A 21,606-nucleotide genomic window follows, 5' to 3' on the forward strand; every position below is an offset into this window, starting at 1 on the left:
GCGTCACCCCTGTCAAGAAGTGCGCTAGTCCAAGCGGTCACGTGATATACAATGGCGCCTCCCAGGTGAAAAATTCGGGTTCGACATACCTTTTCAAGACACAGGTAAATTTTGTACTCAAACTGGCAACGTAGCACAGAGATCTCTCATGCAATAGTAGAATACATAGTATAGTTCACTTCCATGGAGAGAAAACGTTCATTGGATGTAGTAGAAACTTACATATGGCTGATTTAGATGGAGTGTTTTTGAGGAAAAATCTCTGCGTCTCTTTGGGATCCATGGAATTTTGTGTAGGAAGATTAAATGAATCTGTCTTTGCTGTCGACTATTGCTGCCCCTTATTAAAGTTGATGAGGAAGTAGATTGATTAAGGATTAATTTGTGCAAATCAGCTGCTGTGTTATAACATTGTAATGCTGCTTTGTCATAAATCTGGAGGAAGCTCTACAACTTACAAGTATCTACTTCCTTGTCTCTTTGAAATTCATTGATACATTCACGTAAGCGCAAATGATGGTGGTAACTGACATTCAAACGGATTAACTGTCAAAGCTCATACCAGTGTTCTCATTCTAAATCAATGTAGTCTTTCTTTTGTTGACATTGATTAGGAAAAATAAAAGTTAAAACCAGTGCCAAAGATAGAAGATTTAGAGTGCTTTTTCTTGTTTTTGACATCACCTCTGGGGTGGAGACTCTAAATGCGGTATTGTTTATTCTCCCAGGAAGTCGGTGAGACACAGACCTGCTGTGCGTGTGTCTTGACCCATTCCGGTGTGACAGAGAATTACAATGTTATTTCTTGTTTTTAGCAACGCCTCCTGGGTGGAGACTCTATGGCGTGTCATAGTGGTAACGTTATTATTTATTCTCCCAGGAAGTCGGTGACCCACAGACCTGCTGTGCGCGTGAGTTGACCCTTTCCGGTGCGACGGTGTACCATGTCTTGTTTTTGGCAACACCTCTGGAGTGGAGACTCTATCTAAATGTGAAATTCTTTATTTTCCCAGGAAGCCGGTGAGACACAGACTTGCTGTGCGCGTGCGTTGACCCATTCCGGTGCGACGGTGTGCCATGTCCGGGCGAGTCAAGCGAAAGGTCACCGTGGACAGTTCCAAGATCGTGGCCGAGTCAGGAGCGTCCTCGTCAAGTTCGCAGTCCCAGTCGCAATCCCAGCAGCCCGAGCAGCCCAGCGGGCGAAGGCCCAGCGTGTTTGAGCGGTTAGGCCCAGGTGCAGCCAGAAGAGAGGTGAGTGCTTGTAGTCTAGGCTTTTAGGTAGGATTTTATTACAGGGAGTCCAAATGTCTTGGTGACACGCGGTAAGTGATATTATAGGCGCCACTATGGGTCTGGGGGCATCCACCTTTCATGATGCAGAGTTTTTGAGAATTTTAAGTTAAAATTGTGTAATTCCAAGTGTTGTAGGGGGTCCGGGGGCATCCACATTTCATGGTGCAGAGTTTTTGAGAATTTTAAGTTAAAATTGTGTAATTCTAAGGTATCCTGAGTTGCAAAATTACTGTGAAAGACTATGACCACAAATTACCTTGTGGCATCCCTGGTCAATCAGAATGTCATGCTTGTCAGAGGATCTGCTCTCCAGTGTAAAGGCATTTACTGCATCCAATTTTTTGTTATTTTATGAAAAGCGTATCCAAATGACGCCTGTATGCAAGCAGCATGCCTGGCTATTAAACCAGTTGTAGTCATTTGTAAAGGACCAGTTTTAGTATTTTGAATTCAAATCAATGTGCCATTTTGAGAAAGAAAAAAAAACACTTGATAATGAATGGAATGGGGTTTGTAGAACATTAGAGACAATGGCTTCTAATCTAAAACTTGAAATTCAAACTCCAAAAACTGAATACAGAAAGTGTAATCTTGACTTTTACATCATGATCTTAGGGAAAACTATGTAACCAAAGAAGCTATATTGGTATAACTGTATAGCCTATACTGTAGGTAATATAATCACAATGTTCTTCTTTCCCAATCAAAATTTGAACTAGTGCCAACATTTAGAAGCCTGTCTGCTGGTTTTCTTGGGGCCATATTGAAGTACGACAAATAAGCTACACATCCCACAAGCACATAAGTATAAGTGTGTAAGTAGTATGCTTTTAACTAGCCTTTTGGGTTTAATGAAATACACATAAATATATATACTGACACAAGTTACGTCAAGTTGGTGTCGACTTGCCAAAAGCCAAATCTTTAAACTATCTTCGAAGGTAAAACTACCTAGCCTGGATACCATCCGGAAAGTAGTTTGCTCTGATGTTTATCGCTCTAACATTTCAAATATACACTAGCTACAGCCGCTTCTCTGCAGTTCCGTCTAGCAACCTTCACACCGCTAACATCTGGAATCGTCCAAATTTTGGATAGGGGTACTAATTGGTCTGTACACATGAGCAAATTAAGAAATGGCTTTGAGTGATCATTGGAACCAGGGCTCAAAATACGTTTTCCTGCTTAATTACTTACTAATTAATTACATTACTTAACACGCTCATAAACTAACGTTACCACTAAACGGTTTGAATGCGCAGGTCTCCAGACGGGTAACAGAAGCAAACATAGGAGCGAACTGCTACCTGGACGGTACCCAGGCTAAAAACTACCTGTATCTATTGTAAGTTGCATTTGATAATGTTGCAGAGGTCAGGAGAGCGTAGTAGCGACCCTTGCAAGTACTGGGTGCAGGACGGGCAATGTCCGTTTGGTAACACGTGTCGTTTCGTGCATCCCACCTCCCAGAGCCCCAGTGGGAGAACCCGCAGCTACAGAGGATCTTATCGAGACAGGTTCGTATTTTCAACTGTGTTTGGTTAATATTATAGTGGTTCGAATACCTGCATATTTGATAATTACTTCTGAATCATGAATCTGGTAGGTTTTCCAACAGTTGCAGTTGTTCAGGGTAACCATTACAAACTGTAACAGTCCCATGTTTAAAAAAAACAATAAACAACTGACACAAGTCACTTGACTTTCTTAAAAGGTAAGGGATAATTGGTAAATTACAATCCATAAGTGACTTGTCACTTGACTTTCTTAAAAGATAAATTGGTAAGTCATAACCTAAGGTATTCTTGCTTTACAAAGAAAGTGGGAGCAGTATTCTGGTTTAACTACAGTTTTATACCATTCAACATTTTCCTCCTACCATTTGTATTGGTTCCATTAGAAGAGAGCCAGTGTTTTAGATACTGAAATGGATACTTTGATACTTAATTCAGTCCTTAAGCTAACATACATGATAAATACATGATAAGCAGCAAATATTTCTGGACTTAACTTAAAAAGAAGGACATACAACCTACATAAACATATATCTACATGTACATATACAGCAAGTATTTACAAACTACATTGTACACATAAGAAGCACCTGTTGGAACTAGGACTTACTAATTGACTGCACGTCTTATGGCAACCAAATAGATATTGACCAGACAGTCCTGTACATAAAAGATGGTTTCATGTTTTTCCAGAGGTGAGGAGGTGGAGGACCTCAGGACCAAGATGAGGAACAAACGAGGATCAGGAGGAGCGTCCGAGAGCGGCAGCTCAAGGGAGACACGCAGCAGTCGTAAGGACGGCTCCCAGTCACCCAAGGTGTGGCAAGAAATCTCTTCATCAAATACAGGATACAACTTAGGCCATGTTGATTTGAGTATATGAATGACGTCCTCTTGAAACGCCAATATTGATGTGAGCATGCAAATAAAAAAAGTTTGACAAAAAAAGTTGCCTTCATTCTGAACTATAAGCAAAATCGGAAGCTTCATAGACAACACCTCTAAGGGTTGCAGTCCTCAGTCCTTAAGCCGTTGTCCACTGTTAGGGATTTTCATGGTACAATGAACCTAAGAAATACTGTACATAGCGTCTTTCTTCTCTGTCACAACAAGTGGAAGACTAACTGTTCAGTGAGCTAAAACTGGATCAAGATCATTTCCTTTCCTTTTTATCTCAGTGGGAGATCTTCTTCCTTGCCTTTTCTTATCTCAGCTAGAGTGAATATTTGTTTGTCTATTGCAGCAGAAAGCAGAGTCGTCCAGCGAGCGTAGCCGCTCGAAGTCAAAAAAGGGTGGCGAGAGAGACCTGGAGGGCCGCCTGAAGGCGAAGAACATCAGCCCGGTGGTGATCGCGGGACCGCGCAGCCCTGAGAGCGACACGGACCAGTCGGGGGGTGAGGAGAGGGGGGTAGATTGGGACAGACCACTGGAGGATGATGGTTAGTGGGGAATAATGAGTCCCTTAGATGGGACTTTGTAGCTGTAGGTGCAGTGTTTGACAGAACAAAAGTTAGATTAGATTCTGAGCATGTTTGACATTTGCATGAGATTCAATATTACTAGAATCAAGGTAGAATGTGTAATATTTCACCACTCACAATCTTATACTAAAAGTTCTCCACTGAGCAAATGTTGACTGCAATGACCTTTGGCAATGTTGATTTGATTATATGGTTCCGTTGACATCCTCTGGGAACCCCAAAACTGATTCCAGTGCACAAAAAAACACATTTTCTGTACTGGTACCCACCCCTAACAACAATAGATTTTTTTTATTTTTGTTCTTTCACATCATATTCTTTGGCTTAATTTTTACTTTCCCATTCTATGACATTAGTTATCTGTTATCCGATACCTTGTTTACAATCTACGACATATGTGCTCATTTTGCAGCTTCTTTGTACGATGTACAGTATGGTCAAAACCTTTTTTTTAATGGCCAAAAATCAACATGGCCTTAGAGGTGGAGCCATTGGTGGTACCGTCTTCTTATCCAGTTTAAGTAATGTTTGTCCTGTACCTTTCACCTCCAGTCTGGGACGACCTGGATTACGAACATGAGTTGACGTTGGAGATGCGGCGGCAGCGGCTGCAGCGAGAGTTGGAACTGATGGAACAACGAGAGCGCGAGCAACGCGAAGAGATCATCATACAGAAGAAGGTAGGAAAGGTTTGTATAATCATGACATCATCATACTTCAAGTGCTTATGCCACCATTGACACTGGAGTACAACAGTTCCTGATAAGATTCCAAGGAAAATATGAGTAACTTAAATATGCTTGAGGAGTGGCTCTCCCCGAACACGGGAACACGGAACATCCTATCCGAGGGACCGCCGTAGCCGAAGCTAGGTACTCATTTTTCACATGACTGAAGTGAGGAAAGTTATGTAAAGTGCCTTTCCCAAGAGCACAAGATCGGAGACATGGCAGGTTTCGAACTCAGGACCTATTCGGCCTGAGCCCAAAGCGCTGCCAATTACGCCACGCAATCTCAGAATCTTGTGATTGTATGTAATCGCAATAATTATACGCTATTTGCTTCTCAAAGGAATGGAACTATTGTACATTGTATTTCAGTGTCATTGGTGACATAAGGACTTTAAGAATGTGAAATCAGACAATTTTAGAGCAATTTAAGTTTTACAGTTAACATTGCAATAAATGAAAATTAAATAGTTGAAATTTGAATCTGTAGACAATTGAAGAAATTTGGAATTTGTAGCAGATTTCTAGAGATTACAAGTTTGATATTGACTCGACTGATAATTTGCATCTCCAGGTCTCTCCTGTGCGAGAGAGCTCATCTTCCTCATCTGCCGAAGAAGTGCCAAAGAAGAAAAGCAAGAAGGGGCCCAAGACTCCTCCTATAGCAGAGGAAAAGCGGAAGTATGTGCCCAGTATTTTACTATACAATGTTTTGCTTTCATCACACCAAGAATTTTGACGTTGCAATTTCATTGCCTTTATGAAATAATACTTGAGTAACTAGAAAGTACATCTTGAATCATCTAAAAATGAGATCAGTACATTGAGTCCTTAAAAACTCTTGAGCATTGTCCTATGAACAGCCTTAACTGTAACCATCTGTCAGCTAATCAGAGAATCTCCTAATTTTTTTCTTTAGGTAAAGCTGATTCTCTGATTGCCATGCCTGTAAAAGTAGAAACCTCAGTTAAGGAAAGCTTCGCCATTGCAGAAGTTGTGAGCAGGGCTATGCAGCATCTTTTGCAGTCGTATCCCTTCATGCCATGGACTCTATATATATGCTAATTAAGAATTATACTCAGTGTTTTTCATGAGATCTCACCTACCACTCTGGATTCTGTGTTCAACAGAGGTCCAAAAACTCCGCCCGAGAAGAGCCCGGCTCGGAAGAAGAGGGGCCCTCGGACCCCGACCCCCCCACCACCTCCCCCACCCCCCGCAATGCCGATGGAACGGGCAACGTCTCGTGAAAAGGGGCGGGAGAAAAAGGAAGGCAAGAAGAAGAAAAAGTGAGTAATAACTATATAGAAGCTTCATAGCTAATAGAATGGCCAACCTAACATTGATTCAAATTTAGGTGCCATGAATTGAATGAAAATCCAACAACACATTCTTTTTGTGCGTTCAAATGACTATGACTGAATGCTTATTTTGTCGGAAATTGTCACAGTTGTATAAGATGCTGTTAAAGCCAGGACATACAATGAAATGGTACACATCTAATGATTCTAATTATTAACCTATATGTACCTCACCACCTTGTAATTATTTCAGGGAAAAGGCCAGCAAGAGTGTGACGGAGGAGAAACCAGTCGAGCGCGAAAGCAAGAAAGAGCATTCCCCTCCGCCACGGAGTCCAGAGGCAAAGGCCTCTCCTGCCCCAAGAACTTCCCGTAGATCTTACTCTCCTCCCCCTCAGAAGCGAAGAACTCTATCTCCTCCCTCCAAGAGGAAGAGTCCATCACCAAAACCGAGAAGCCCATCCCCGGTGAAAACTCGACACCAATCCCCACCTTCCAGACGCCGGTCTCTCTCCCCTGCGAAGAAGCGCCGCAGCCCCTCGCCAAAACAGCGGCGTAGAACCCCCTCTCCCCCGCCAAGGCGTAACCGATCTCCTTCGCCACCTGCACGCCGTAGGTCAACCTCGCCGCCCAAGAGGGGACGGTCCCCACCCCCCAGAAAGAGGTCCCCCTCCCCCCCACCAAGACGACGTGCAACGCCCTCTCCTCCCCAGAGGCGCAGATCCCCCTCCCCTCCTCGGAGACACTCCCCCTCCCCCCAAAGACGTCGATCTCCGTCCCCGCCACCCAGAAGACGGCAACAATCCCCACCCCCCAAGAGACGCTCCCCCTCCCCACCCCAGAAGAGGCGATCAGTATCACCGCCACAGAGACGACGTTCACCACCCCAACCATCCCGTCGCCGATCCCCTTCACCCCCAGTACAGCGCAGGAAGTCACTGTCTCCTCCACAATGGAAGGGTCGTGGATCTCCCCCTCCGAGAGGACGAGCCTCCCCCCCTCCCAGGCTTAGAGAATCACCCCCACCCAGGCAGAGGTCTCGGTCGCCAGATAGGCAGACTGGATCACAGAGATATGACGGTAAATGTACTGTATCCAACATGGCAAGCACACATCCTCATGCCCAGTTTTCTTTCCTTGAAACATTCCAAAATGACATCTTTCTTTTCAAATTGTCTTTGTCTTTAAATGACATTAAATGATATTATACAATCTTGTTTTTCTTGCAATGTTAGATAGGGTTGATTTGAATTTGCAAGTTTATTGTAAAGGCATAGACTCCAATGTTGAAAATTGACATTTTTCTAATGAAATTATACCACCATTTAGATATGTTCAAGGATGGAATTCTGAAATGTTGATGATAGACACTTCGCTCCTATTGTCAATTCTCTGATTGTTTTGTTGCACTCTGTATTTTTAAATGTATGTAGTTTAGAAATGTTGTGAACCTTGGAAGATTAGCCCAGTTGGGCTAAAAGGTTTTGTAATGAATGAATGAATGAATTATTTACTATTCAAGATTGACAAGAAATTTGCAAGTTGTTGTCATCCTTGCTAAGACTAATTTCACCCATTGATGAAGATTAGACAAGAAAGTTTGGTTACCAGGGCGATCAGAAATTTGAGGAAATCTATGACTAACAGCTCATTTTTCAACCACTTCCAGATCGGAGAGGACAAGACACCAGTGTTTATGCAGATGACAGAATCCGAGACAGGGGCTTTGAGAGAGGTAATGGCATTTTATCAATGCATGTAACACACTCGTGTCTGTAGTGTCCTTTAATGTTGTAGTCTTAGTGTGTCGTCTCACTCTTGTTTTGACCTCAATCTATAATTCCTGACATGCCTTTTGTATGAACCTTAAAAAAAGGTTACGGTAGTCTCATATTCACAGCCTGGCACTGGCCATAGATGCAGCAAGTTGTTGTCCACTGAAAGGCAGATCCCATCTCTTTCCATCCTCTGCCTTTTTCCTCCCCAACTGGAGTCAGGTACCCATTTGTACCGTTGGGTGGAATGAGGGAAGTCATGTAAAATGTCTTTCCTAAGGGTACAAGATCAGTAGTATGACAGGATTTGAACCCAGGACCTCTAGGTTTAAGGCTAAACACCCTGCAGTTATGACACACGACCCCACTAAGGTTCCAATATTCTGTCACTTTCGCTTAGATAAAAATGAGGGGATGCTGAAGAATAGCTAAAACACACCGACTGTAGGACTAAAGAGGGATTTGTGTGAGAAGAACCTGAGTGAATAAAGAGCATTCCTATCAGCCACAACAAACCCTGCATCTGTTCTCTCTCTTCAAATTGACAATGAAATTTCCCTCCAGATGCAGGCAGAAGGCCCGGAGGCTACAAGGACAGCCTGCCCGACCGGGATCGTGAGGATGACAGGGACCGCCCCTCCCTGAGCAGGTACAGCGAGGGCGACTTTGGTGGCAGGTATGACAGGCGCGGGGCTCGGCCTGACTTTGAGCATGGCAGGGCTGGCGCGCACGGCTTTGGCGAGAGGGATGCACGCGGCGGGGATCGAGAGGCTTATGGGGAAGCTCGCAAGGATTGGGAGGCGAGGGATCGGGGAAGCTCTGCACGGCATGAGGACAATAAGGACAGGTGTGGTGTGGTGTGCTCCTAAGGCCACACTGACTTGATTTTATGGATGACATCCACGCGCGCATTGATTTTTGCTAGTTTTCCCCCACACCAAAAAAATGTGGCCACATATCAGTCCCCATATCAATCAGAATTTCATGCTTATTGGTCTTGTCTCCAGGGTAGGGGGCACATGGTCATGGCATAGGGCTGCAGCGCCCTTGTTCTGTCTCAACAAAAATGCAAATACAAATGTGATTGAAATGGCAAAGATTTGTCTCTTACAGTCTTACTGGATGTGAACATACAGTAACTGTAAGACAAACCAAAAACTGGCCTGGATGTCCTGTAGTGTAGCAGCCTTTTCTTGCCTTTTTTCTTTTTTCGCCCACGCGCATTAGTTTTAGGGTGTCTAGAGGATGTCATCCATAAAATTAAGTCAGTGTGGCCTAATGCATGTTAAAGTCCTCTCTGTGGTGCAGTGTGCTTTTATGCATGTTAAAGTTGTCTGTGTTGTGTGGTGTGCTACTTATGCAACTTGAAGTCGTCTCTTTTACGGTGTGCTACTAGTGCATGTTGAGGTCCTCACTGGTGTGGTGTGCTTTTAGATTTTGATGCATGTTGAAGTGGTTTGCTTTTAATGCATGTTTAGGTGGTCTCTGGTGTGTGGTGTGCTACTTATGCATGTTAAAGTCCTCTGAAAGTCGCTGCTAACATCACTGTTATGAAGGTTTTATCGTTGTTGTTTGACAGAAGGAAGGCTAAAGACGAAAGTCGATCATCGTCGCCACGTTCTGTCTCCCGCAAGAGGAAGCGCTCCTCCTCCAGCAGTGATGAAGATAGCCGTGACAGTGGCAAAGGTCCCGAGCCCAAGCTGGCCAGCAAAGTGGCCATGGTGTCAAAGACTAGCACTCCTCCGCGTGAGAGCAGGCGCTCTCGCTACGAAGAGACAAAACGATCTCCCGTCAAGGAAAGATCCCGGGACAGAAGTGGCTCAAGGGTGGAGAGGGAGGCCCACAAAGCGGTGCGAGAAGTTGATCGTGGAAGCACCCAGTCGCGAAAGTCCTCCGAACCTTCACGGTCGGGGTCGTCGGAACGTGCCGGAAGTGTGGACTCGGGAAAGAAAAAAGGGAAGCCACCCAAGAAGAAGAAAAAGCTGGAACAGCTCGGAGGGAGAGTTGCGGAAGACACATTCAGGAGGGGTAGAGAAGAGCACTCGGGCAGGACTAAGGACGAGCGTGCCGGTAGAACTAAAGACGAGCATGCTGGGAGAATGAGAGAGGAGAATTCTGGGAGACTTAGGGAAGAGTATTCTGGGAAGGGTAGAGATGATCAACCTGCAAGAGGTAGAGAAGAAATTTCTGGGCGAGGAAAGGAAGAATATTCTGGAAGGACAAGAGAGGAATATCTTGGAAGGACTAGAGATGAATCCTCGGGTAGGACAAGGGAGGAAACCCTTTCTAGGACACGAGAGGAGTACCCTGCAAGATCCAGAGATGAGGTCACTGCGAGACAACCAAGGGAAGAGGAGCCAGACGAACGGAAGGAAAGAGGGAGAGCTGGAAAGAGATCTCGCTCAGATAGTGAGGACTCGAGGAAACCAGAGACCCCCAAGGCGAAAAAGAAAAAGGTGGGGAAAAAGAGGAGAAAGGTATCCAAAGGGGAGTCGGACATGTCTGATCAAGACACCCCAAAGGTCTCATCCCGGGAAAAGTCGGACAGTTGGTCTGATGAAGGAAAGCACAGCAAAGGCAGTGTTGGAAGAGGACACGCAGAGGAGAAGCCTGCACTCCCGATGGATGATGTTTTCTCAGACTGGAGCGATGACGATGATGATGACATGTTCAGAGAGCCAGGCCCTGGGCTGAGGAGCCCACCAGACTCGAGGAAAGACCCGTACAGGCCTGTGGAGCCACCGGTGGAACCACCCTACGATGACTACCGGAGACGCCCAGACCCCGATAGGGGACGAGCCCAGGAACGGGACAGAGACCTCGACAGGGACAGAGATGCGAGACTCTTTGACTTGCCGCGCGACGACCGCTACCCTCCTCACGAGAGACCGGATCGATTTGTCCCCGATTGGGATCGCAGGAGGGACGACCGCTTTGCAAGCAGAGACGCCCCCGAGGCGTTCCTGGCCCACGGCAGGGGTTGGGATCCTCGGTTTCCCCGGGACGATCGGTTTGTGGACCATCGCGAGAGGGACGACAGATTTGCGGATCGCTATGCCCCAGGCAGGGATGACAGATGGCTTCCACCGGATATTGACAGGGATCGGGACAGATTCGCCGATCGTGATGCCCGGTTTCCGCCGTACTGGGACAGAGAAAGGGACGCACGCTTCTCCCCGTGGGAGAGGGCACGAGACGAACGTAGAGACATGTTGGAGCCGGATAGAGGACCCTGGGGCAGAAGGGATCGCAGTGATCCCGCTCTGGACAGAGACATGCGTGATGTGAGGAACCTGCGGGCTGAAAGAGACTTGCGCGATGCACGCTCGGACCGCGACATCCGAGCCGAACGTGACCTTCGTCCTGAAAGGGACATGCGCGGAGATGTTCGATCGGACATAGACATCAGATCTGACAGAGACTTCCCCTCAGAAGCTCTAGATCGGGAGGCGAGGGGTCGGCAGGAGTCGCGAGAGCGACCCCGTCAGCGGTCGTACGAGAGACTGAGACGCTCGCGTAGCGGTAGCCACGACAGCCGCTCCAGCAAACTGTCTGAAAAGCGTACACGTAGGGGCCGCAGCCCAGAGCGCAAGCAGCGCCCACGCTCCTTGGACAGGGAGAGAAAGAAGCAGCAAAGCAGCGACGACAAGAGCACCGCATCCCAGGACACTCGCACAGAGGAGGAAGCCCGCACCAAAACCCCCGAACCAAAGCCAACCGACAAAGAGGAGGAAAAGGGAGCGCCCGAAACCAAATCAGAGGAGCCCGTAGAACAAGTGCAGCAGAAGTACGAAGAAGTGTCGTCCGTTGACTCTTCCGTTCTCACCGAAGAGAAACCCTCCAGTGAGACCAATGGAGCTGCTGCAGAATTGCTGGAGGAGAAACTGCCCTCTGCCGAACCAGAGGTCACCACAACCCAGACCGAGGAGGACGTCTACGAAGCGATCAGTGACGACGAACTGGACGCCATGATGGACGAGGAGGCCATGAAGGAGGCTGACCAGACTGACAACAAGGAGGAGGAAAAACGAGGTAAATCCTTCAGTCTTCTGTTTTTCTGTTTCTATCCATCTGTTTTATTCGGTTTCTATTCTGTAATGTCTTGAATTGGAAAAATGCACATGATTACTGCATGACACATTGTTTGGTAAGGAATATGTCAGAGAAACTCATGGCTAATAAATGGAATATAATGGGGAGAAACTCATGGCCAATAAATGGAGTATACTAGTACATAGCTGCAAAAAACACTACCCCCTTAGTGTTAGTAGCCTCTCTCATTGACCCCATGACCTGGAATGTCTGTCAGCTGTCAGCCAAGGTTGATAAATGTCTCAGTCTACCACCAACTTCCTGTCAATCCTGCTACCCTGAACTTTTGTCTTTTACATTCTGTCACTCTTTAAAATTAAGTTTGATAAGACATGCAGCATTATGGAAAAAACTTTAGAAACACTGAAAAACAGACAGCATAATAAACAGACACCAAACACCATTCTCACTTTTACCTCTGTACACAGAGGTCAAAGGTGACAATGTACCAATGTAAAACAATGTATTTGATCTCTACTGTAATCAAGAATTCCATCACTTTTGTGTCCCCCAGAAGCAGCGGATGTGATAGAGGTGGACTGGGCCAGCCTCATGCAGGTCAACAAACCAAAGGAGCCCAAGGAGCCGGGAGCCATTCTGAAGAAGTTCAAGCCAGGCCACGTGCTGGCTCGGATCGGAATCTCCCCTACTCTGGCTGGGGAGAAACTCATGGCTCGAGTCAAGGAGGCTTGTAGGGCAGCAGCAGAAGAGGAGGTCAAGGAAAAAGGTCAGTATTTTTCAATTGTTTTTTGTAGATTCAGTTACTTTACCTTAGTAAGACACTGAGGATTGCTTTATCTATTTCCTCCGTGAATGAAAACAGCATTATGCATTGTAGTAATTTATACAAATGTGAAGAACTAAGTGTGTTTGTACATACATGTATATGCTATTTGACAATCTATGTTTAATTTCTTATGGTTTGTGGGATCTTGAAAACTTATCCTCTTTGTTTGAAAAGTAACAATCTATGGAAACTTCACAAAAATCAACTGGAAGGTGACCGAAAATATTGCATATTGTAATTTACTTAGATGATGAAACAGTAGGAGAATGTTGCTATCTCAGGTATTCTCTATTTGACAAAATGCACAGTTTTAAGATCTGTTTGACTCTCTTATACCATTTTTAATGCTCCCAGGAGAGGCTGCAAGGCCACCTAGCCCCATCTTTGACCACCCGATCGGAGCGTTCAACTTTGCTGCCATGAGGAGGCGCCGACAGCGTAAGAACCTGCTTAGTGATGTGGGGCCTTGCCGCCGTGCGCTCTGTGCCAGAAGGGACCTGGAGATTAGAAAGCAGCTCAAGAAGGGAGACAAGGTGGGAAGTTGTTTTCAGTATGTGTAACATTTACTAACATTACGCACCGGCTTTGAATCGACAGAAGCGGTTGGTTCAACCGTTCGTTTGGATGCATGGATGGGTGCATGGATACAAATTTAAGCAAACCCCTGTAATAGCCCTTCTATACGCCTGCTTACGTCATCGAGTCAGCGTGGCCGAGTGGTCCAAGTGCAGATAGCAACTGCTTTTGCAGCTGTGGATCGTGGGTTCGAATCCCGCCTGTTACGATTTTTTTTTCTTTGGTTAGACAGATCTTGTGTAAAGTTTTTTTAATAGAAAACAGACCAATTCAGTAATTCTATGTTTAAAAACTCAGTTTTCATGTGATTTTGTTTAACATCCAGGCTTTTTCCAAAATACGCACCGGCCAGCTTTTTTCAGAAGCTTTCTTGTTTATTCAGCACGTGTAATGTCTGAACCTCTCCAGGCACTTAATTTTGTATTGTGTACTGGATGTATAACCTTCTTTGATGTTGACTAAGACCAACCAAATTTTATCTTTTTGACTGGATGGTGTTAACAAATACTTTTATTTAACCTTTAGCATTCATAGTGTGATGAGTATGTATATTTTGGAATATTTTGTAGTTGACATATTCATACTTTTATACCTTTCATTCAAGAATTAAATGTTCCTAGAATGCTAAATTTAAAAAATGGTAACTCCAATTTTCATAGCAGACTCAAACTGTCAGTCTGGCGTATTTTGGAAAAAGCCTCGATGTTAAACAAAATCACATGAAAAAAGAGTTTTTAAACATCAATTTACTGAATTGGTCTGTCTTCTATTAAAAAAACATTACCTGAGATTTGTCTAACAAAGAAAAAAAAATGTCATAAATGGGGATCGAACCCACGATTTACGGCTGCAGAAGCAAATTGCTACCTTCAGCCAGTGCCGTAGGCCCCTAAGCCACGGTGACACCATTATGTCATCGGGCGTATAGAAGGGTTTGGTTAAATTGAGTCGTAGTGGATCCATGCATTCATGCATTCGTTGGTTGAACTCACCGCTTCTCTCGCCAATAATTATCTTTAAAGAATGAAATGCAAATATTGACAGCTGAAATATCATTTATTGCGTTTTTTCGTGTGACTTTCCCTTTGAACAGGCGTTTTGCTGCGGTCCAACAAAGGATAAGACAAGAAGGGCTTGATCCATGCATCCATGCATGGATCCATTGACCCGCTTCTCCTGTCTCAGAGCTGGTGCTACGCACAAATTAACTAAGGATAGTATGAAGACATCTCTGTAACTGAAGACCTGCTGTTTCTTTTTTCAATGCACACCCAGGTTGCCCCACCAGTTCCCTACTCCACTGGTGTGGTAGACAACGAGCTGTACAAACTGAGCGTGCAGCTTTTCCGCCGTGGCACCAGGAACAGCACAACTTCTGACAGTGCTGAGGAGAAACCCGTGCAGTCCCCGGTCGTTTCCTGCCCCTCGTAAATTCAGCATCGCAAATGAACGTGCTTTCATGGCCAATGAAAATGGAAAGTTGCAAACTGGTCAATTTGGAGGGCAGCAAGTTCTTGACTTTTTTTTTAAATTCAGTATCACAAGTGAAGTTGTTTTCTTGGACAATGAAAATGGAAAGTTTGCAAACTGGTCAACTTGGAGGCCAGCAATTTCATGACTTTTTTTGAAATTCATCATCACAAATGAACGTGTTTTTTTGGCCAATGAAAATGGAAAGTTGCAAACTGGTCAACTTGGAGGCCAGCAAGTTCTTTACCATTTTGAAATGTTCTGAGGTGATTGTATTTTTCAAAAGTACATGGAAGTTATGGAACTGCCATTCAACTTTAAGTCTCTGATGAATAATAACTATTGACTTGAGGAAGCAATGCTTGAACAAGAAACCTACAAAGCAAAACATTGATGCCTACCTGTGGATGTGGAGATGGTCTTCAGAATGCTGATTGTATTTATAAATCTTGTTTAGAAAATAACTCATTATGATTTACGGATTTGAGATACATGAGAACAAGAACGTATTGGACATGAGATGGCTAAAGACAGCCATGGTAATGCAGTAACATAATGTTCGGTGTTGGTCGTCACACGATGTTGATGTCGAAGAGTTTTCAAGCAGGTCGTGACAGAACCAACGACTGGCAAGGACCTAAGGCAGCCTTTTCTTTAACAAATCGGCAGAATTTTGCAGGATTCATTCATGAAGATCTGAAGAATGCCCTCAGTTTGCCGATATATGACGATTGTACACATGTGACTGGATCCATAATACGATTTTTGTCTTTTTCCCCCCCATTATATTAAAATGTAGACAGAAGATGTGTGGCTTTCTTTTCAGCTACAAAAGAATGGTCTCTTACATGTGATAAAACCCACAAATTAAAGCACCTTACATGAAGCTGGTCCTTTAGTTAAGTTAGATTTAAAAAAAGCATAATTTGACAGTCCGGAAAAGGAAACTGTTGCTGTAGAAGGACTTTGATTCTGGTAATTGAACAGTGTAGTGATGTGAGTTAGAGGAAAACCTAGTGCTTTGCTGAAAAACTCTCAATGGAGGGACAAACATGGAAGAAAATGGAGACAATTAGTTGTTGAGGCAGCTAAAGCTGTTATGAATTATTACTATTTTGCATTTCTATTGAAATGACTTGATTTAGAACAAGCTGTCCCAAACTGTGATAAGTCAAATTTGTTTGAAATGGAGGGACAAACGTGGGAAAAAAAGGTTACAATTGGTTGTTGAGGCAGCTATAGCTGTTATTACTACTATTGAAATGACTTGATTTAGAACAAGCTGTCCCAAACTGTGTTAAGTCAAATTTGTTTGAAACATCCCTTTTGCCTCCTTACACCTTCAGAAGACACTTAAACACTCTTCCAAGGCCCTGACACTGTTTTTTGATGTTTTCATAGGCTGATTTGAGTGCACAGCATAGTCGTGTGGTTTATACTATGACCTTACCAAGTAGTAGAAAGAAAATGGTCAGTGTATGAGGATGAGTAATCTTTATTGCAAAATAATACCATGGTAACAGCTATAGGTCATCGAACATAATGAGGTATTCAGTGTATAGTTAAGTGCAAAAGTCCATTTATGATGTTGATCAAATAGCTACAGAAGGTAGATATCATCATTTTTCATAAAAGATTACTTGTGTACCGAACGCACTTCATAACCTTACCTTCCTTCTAACTGTGATGATAATTTTTACGCAAAAAAAAAAACTAAGGAAGAAAAGCACATTTAATTCTATGTAGATGTTGATTATCCGAGAGCACAATTTATGTGCTTCGCGCATGCATTCTGGTGCTTGTCCGTCTTAACTGGGCTTCTGTCTATGGACTGGTGGCCCTTAAATCACCCGCAGGAGCCGTATGTAGTAGAGAAGATTCATTCCTCAAACTACCGACATCTTGTACATTGCAGTCGTCCCTCTGAAAGACATTTGGAGCCGCATAGTTCAAGTTTTGAACTTTCATTCAGCCTGTCGGCGAAACTTGTTTCGCTATGTACAGCTTCTTCAGTGGCTAGAGGCTAAATGACAGAAGTACAGTGAAGTTTGCACTTATATACCTTTCCAGTGCATTCTGCCTTGGTGTCGGTTAGCTGAGGAATGAGTCCACTCTACTATATATCATCCATAGGAGCTGGTTTGGTACATTAGAAAGCTCCACCGTGCCAAATTCCGCAGTAGATGACCAGCTCTTCGGTGGAACAGCCTCGCTCGCAGCAGACGTCGAAGATGTCGGTGGCCGGGGTGTCCGAGTCGGGGTCCCGCTTGTTCTTCAGCTGGAGGCCGCGCTCTGGTTCGGTCTCTGCCACTGCTGGGGCCAAAAGAAAGAGGAGATCAACATGGACGATCGCCTTTTTGGTAAAAGGGTGAAAGTCCAAAAGTATTTTCGGGCAATGGGTTGTTAATCCACCATGTCTAGGGCATGGTATTTGAGGGCGGAGCCCATACGTGTACAACATCATCTTTATTTCGCACAAAAACACTTTGAAAAGGGGCACGTTTAAAACACGAATACGAGATGAAGATTAAAAAGCTACCTTAATCAGTTAAACAGATCCGTCGGGTGCAAGGTTTAAAAGTGCTATGCATCAGCCTTTCAAATATTTTCACCGTGTTTTACCTACCCAACCTAAGTCATCAGACAGCCATTTTACACAGGTGGAGCAAAGAAAGTCGTGTAAATTGCCTTTCCCAAGAACACGGCGTCAAGGCCCAGGAGTGCCAAGAATCAAACTCGTGACGCCCGCATTGATAAGTATTGCTACTAGTTTAAAAACAGTATACACAATTTGTAGCCAATAGCCAAACGAAATACTCCATGCGAAGCCATAACAATATTCATTCACACTATTAGATGCACAGTATAAGCCGTATTGCACACCTGATTTGCCAGCGTACTTCGTGTAATTATTGGATGGTGCAACAAAACGAAGTTATCAAGCCGGACTGCACCACCACGGGATTTTGAAATTCCGTTCAAATAACAGAAGGATGCGGTTATCCGTTGTGCAATTAACTGACTTCTACAATATAGGACTATAGGTATAACCACAGTGAGAGGTCAGGGTGAATGCCTTCTTTGTGACGTTCTTTAAACGATACTAGTGCTCACCATTTTCCCAATGGGTGCTCAGAGCGAGATGGGGTGTCAGACGTGACATCAGGGATTGGTCGGTGTCATCGACGCTGCGGCGCCGCCTGAGGTCCATGCACAGCCGCTGAAACCGTCGCACCAGCAGGCGACCGCACATCGGGCCCGAGCTGCCCTGGGCAGCCGTGCCGGACAGCACAGCAACCAACACCACGGACAGCACCAGGGCACACAGCGACAGCACGCGTGGCATCTTTCGAATGATCTATGTGAACACAAACAATGATTATTTCATGATGGATTTTTCAGATGATCTATGTGAACACAATGATTATCTTATGATGGAACGGCCGCACATCCGGCCCGAGCTGCCCTGGGCAGCCGTGCCGAAGAGCACAGCAATCAGAACCACGGACAGCACCAGGGCACACAGCGACAGCACGCGTGGCATCTTTCGGATGATCTATATGTGAACATTGACAATGATTATTTTATGATGGAACTTTTGGATGATCTATGTGAACAATAACAATGTTTATCTCATGATGGAACCACCGCATATCCGGCCCGAGCTGTCCTGGGCAGCCGTGCCGGACAGCACAGCAATCAACACTACGGACAGCACCAGGGCACACAGCGACAGCACGCGTGGCATCTTTCGGATGATCTATGTGAACAAAAACAATGTTTATTTCATGATGGAGCGGCCGCAAATCCAGCCCAAGCTGCCCTGGGCAGCCGTGCTAGACAGCACAACAATCAGTACCACGGACAGCACCAGGGCACAGCGACAGCACGCGTGGCATCTTTCCGACTTTCGGATGATCTGTAAATTCATTTCAAGTTCGCGGTGGGGATTCAATTTGGGAAAACGGAGTGTTCGCGGTGGTTCCATGGTAACTTACAAAGATTAGATAGGCAAGTACTAGCATGGTATGTTGTGGACGATCTATGTGATTATCAAAATCGATTTAAACCCACTTCAAGTAAACTTTATGGATGGCATCACTCAGCACGCACTGATTTTCGCTTCATCTCGAAACTGAAAAAAAAACTCAAGAGATGGTCAACATGACAAGAAAATACTGAAAATGTTAAAGTCTGTCGTGCCTTGCTTGTACTAATGTAATGTTAAAGTGGCACTAGTGAGGTAGCCACGAGTGTAGTTGTAATTGTAGATCTAGAAGTGAAATGCGGCGATTTCAAAAGGTGACAGCCATATACCAGCTACTGCACCTAGTGTCAAGAAACGTGGCTTTGTATGGTTTGGGTCTCGACATCTACTGAGAAAGGGGCTTGCATGTAATGCAAGACATTTTATTGGATCCTCACCAGTGACAATATTTATCTTTAAAGTCATTGATCCACGGAGGGTTTAAGTTGTGAGTACTTGGCTTATGGAAGAAATGCCCAAAGATTAAGCAGTTCCTTCATCACTGCATATATACACCATAGCAACATAGGAAAGGATCTAATCTGTGACATACACGCTAGACAGTAGGCCAAAGGAAGTAAGTCTTAATTGCAAATAGAGTGTTCTAGATTTGGTTTTACTCGGTCCAAGCAAAAGTCAAACGGATCGGATGACTGTTTTCCAAGAAGTTAATACAAGGACCTTTGGTGTTAATTCTTACGCCCTTTTGGGCCTCCATTAGTATTGACATTTAAGGCCTTTTACGTTTTTGTTGAGGAATGCAGGTTTAATACATTTAATGCGTTTCTGATCACAGCGCTCTTTCCACCTGTATGAAGTGTAAGCTAAGGCTTTCTTTCCTCAAACCCCTGTCACATTATCCACGATATTCGGGCGTATCGATGGAAGATCGGCCATGTCTAAGATCGACAGAGGGTTGCGCGTATTTTTTCACATGAAAACCGGCCCTGTCACATACAGGCCATGCTTTGTACTTTGAACCATTGTAGTGCAATAAAGTTATAATCATAAGCGAGGCTCGGGCGATTGCCGCAGAATCGTCGTCCGATCGATTTTCGCCAAATGTGACAGGGGTATTACGAAACTCACCAGTACTAGCTCCAAATTACCGCTATAATCCTAAAACAACCTCCCTCCATTGAAAAGGACCGCCAAGTTATCTCCGCTTTATTCGTATCCACACATAGCTTGGCGACTCTGCTAGCTATTCTTCCTGTTGTCCGATACATATAGTACGTGATATTGATACACTTATAAGAGACCATGACTACAGAACAATTATACGGATCGGATGTCTCTTTTCCAAGAAATGAATACCAGGACCTTTGGAGTTAGTTCTTACGCCCTTCCGGACCTGCATTAGGTATTCAAGGCCTGTTACGTTGCGGAATGCAGGTTTGATACGTGTTTCTGATCAGAGCTTCCCACCGGTAGGAAGTGTAAGCTAATGTTTTTTCTCAGGCCACACTGACTTAATTTTATGGATGGCATCCTCGCGCACATTGATTTTCGCCTGTTCTCCAAAAATTTAAAAAAATGTAGCCACATGTCACTCGATAGCATCCCTGGTCAATCTGGATTTTATGCTTGCCAGAAGATCTGCTCTCCAGGGTAAGGGGGAATTGCAATAAAGACATTATTGAAATAGCGACGATTGTGTCGTATAGTCTTATTGGAGGTTAACATATGTCTACAAACCAAGCCTGCGAAAGAATGGTCTGGATGTTTAGTCCTCTGGTTTAGCAGCACTTTCTATTTTTCTTTTGGATCTTTTTTTTTCGCCCGGGCGCATTAGTTTGGAGTCTCCAGAGGAAGTCATCCATAAAATCAAGTCGGTGTGGCCTTACGGAACCCACCAGTCCTAACTCTAAATTACCGCTGCTCTTAACACAACCTTTGAAAGGGAACGCTAAGTTGTCACCGCTTTATTCGTTTCCACACTTAGCTTGGCGATTCTGCTAGCTATTCGTCCTGTCCTACAACACTCACACTTCGACTGCGTCAAGACCGTGGATCTTGAAGAATCGCATGACGAACCCCTACTGGGTAGGTACAGATCGTTAATAGTGTGATGTAACAAACATATACAGGAAATTGGACGGACCACAAAGGGTTCAAAGTTATTCATAATTACAATTGTTCAAAATGTCTATGCTGTAGTCGTTCTAATTTTGAAAAATTGGAAGAGTGTTGGGCTGATGATTCTAATAACACGATGTTACATGCAGGTGATAGGTAATTGTGTAATGTATGTCTGTCTTAAGCTTCTGCTAAACATAGCGGACTATGTCCTTCCGACGTTTCCCAGACCATGCATATGGTTGGGAGTTATATCGTGCCCCTGAGGCCTAGGTCACAATTGCCATCCCGGGGCCCGACCGGGTAGCTTTCGGGAGGGAAAAGAATGAAATAAAGGACATCAAAATACACGAAATGTCAACATAAGATTCTTGGAAATTACATGCGTATATTTCTAGGTATACATTTTAATTTTTCGTTTCTTTAAACATCCCGGCCGGGCCCCGGGTGTGAATTGTGACCTAAGCCTGAGCTATAATATTT

The 21,606-nt window shown here is 44.5% G+C and overlaps 2 protein-coding genes across 17 annotated transcripts in view; one reads left to right on the forward strand and one right to left on the reverse strand.

Moving 5' to 3' along the window:
* Positions 1 to 15,264, forward strand: LOC118427304 (zinc finger CCCH domain-containing protein 13-like). 15 transcript variants are annotated; one of them, XM_035837015.1, is made up of 15 exons: positions 1 to 104; positions 1,014 to 1,251; positions 2,665 to 2,810; positions 3,501 to 3,624; positions 4,051 to 4,246; positions 4,841 to 4,977; positions 5,591 to 5,697; positions 6,147 to 6,305; positions 6,571 to 7,403; positions 7,987 to 8,052; positions 8,657 to 8,939; positions 9,672 to 12,124; positions 12,699 to 12,911; positions 13,326 to 13,504; positions 14,823 to 15,264. In XM_035837015.1, exons 2-15 carry the CDS (start codon positions 1,078 to 1,080, stop codon positions 14,976 to 14,978), a joined length of 5,226 nt encoding a protein of 1,741 aa, XP_035692908.1. In that variant the 5' UTR covers positions 1 to 104; positions 1,014 to 1,077; the 3' UTR covers positions 14,979 to 15,264. The 15 variants fall into 15 exon arrangements, with proteins under 15 accessions (XP_035692908.1, XP_035692912.1, XP_035692910.1 ...); XM_035837019.1 differs by having other exon boundaries at positions 12,702 to 12,911; XM_035837017.1 differs by having other exon boundaries at positions 9,675 to 12,124.
* Positions 15,265 to 17,071: 1,807 nt separating this feature from the next.
* LOC118427525 overlaps positions 17,072 to 21,606 on the reverse strand; it is a 5,860-nt gene continuing 1,325 nt past the window's right edge. Inside the window, exons 2-3 of one of the 2 annotated variants that reach the window (XM_035837363.1) lie at positions 18,132 to 18,573; positions 17,072 to 17,327 (exon numbers count right to left, since the gene is read on the reverse strand). In XM_035837363.1, the coding sequence (XP_035693256.1) occupies positions 17,167 to 17,327; positions 18,132 to 18,363 (393 nt within the window). In that variant the 5' untranslated portion in view covers positions 18,364 to 18,573 and the 3' untranslated portion in view covers positions 17,072 to 17,166. Of the gene's footprint in view, positions 17,331 to 18,131; positions 18,574 to 21,606 lie in introns of both variants that reach the window. The other variant, XM_035837362.1, reaches the window with a different exon arrangement.

The sequence above is a fragment of the Branchiostoma floridae genome, chromosome 12 (genome assembly GCF_000003815.2).
Source record: "Branchiostoma floridae strain S238N-H82 chromosome 12, Bfl_VNyyK, whole genome shotgun sequence".
Lineage (NCBI taxonomy): Eukaryota > Metazoa > Chordata > Leptocardii > Amphioxiformes > Branchiostomatidae > Branchiostoma > Branchiostoma floridae.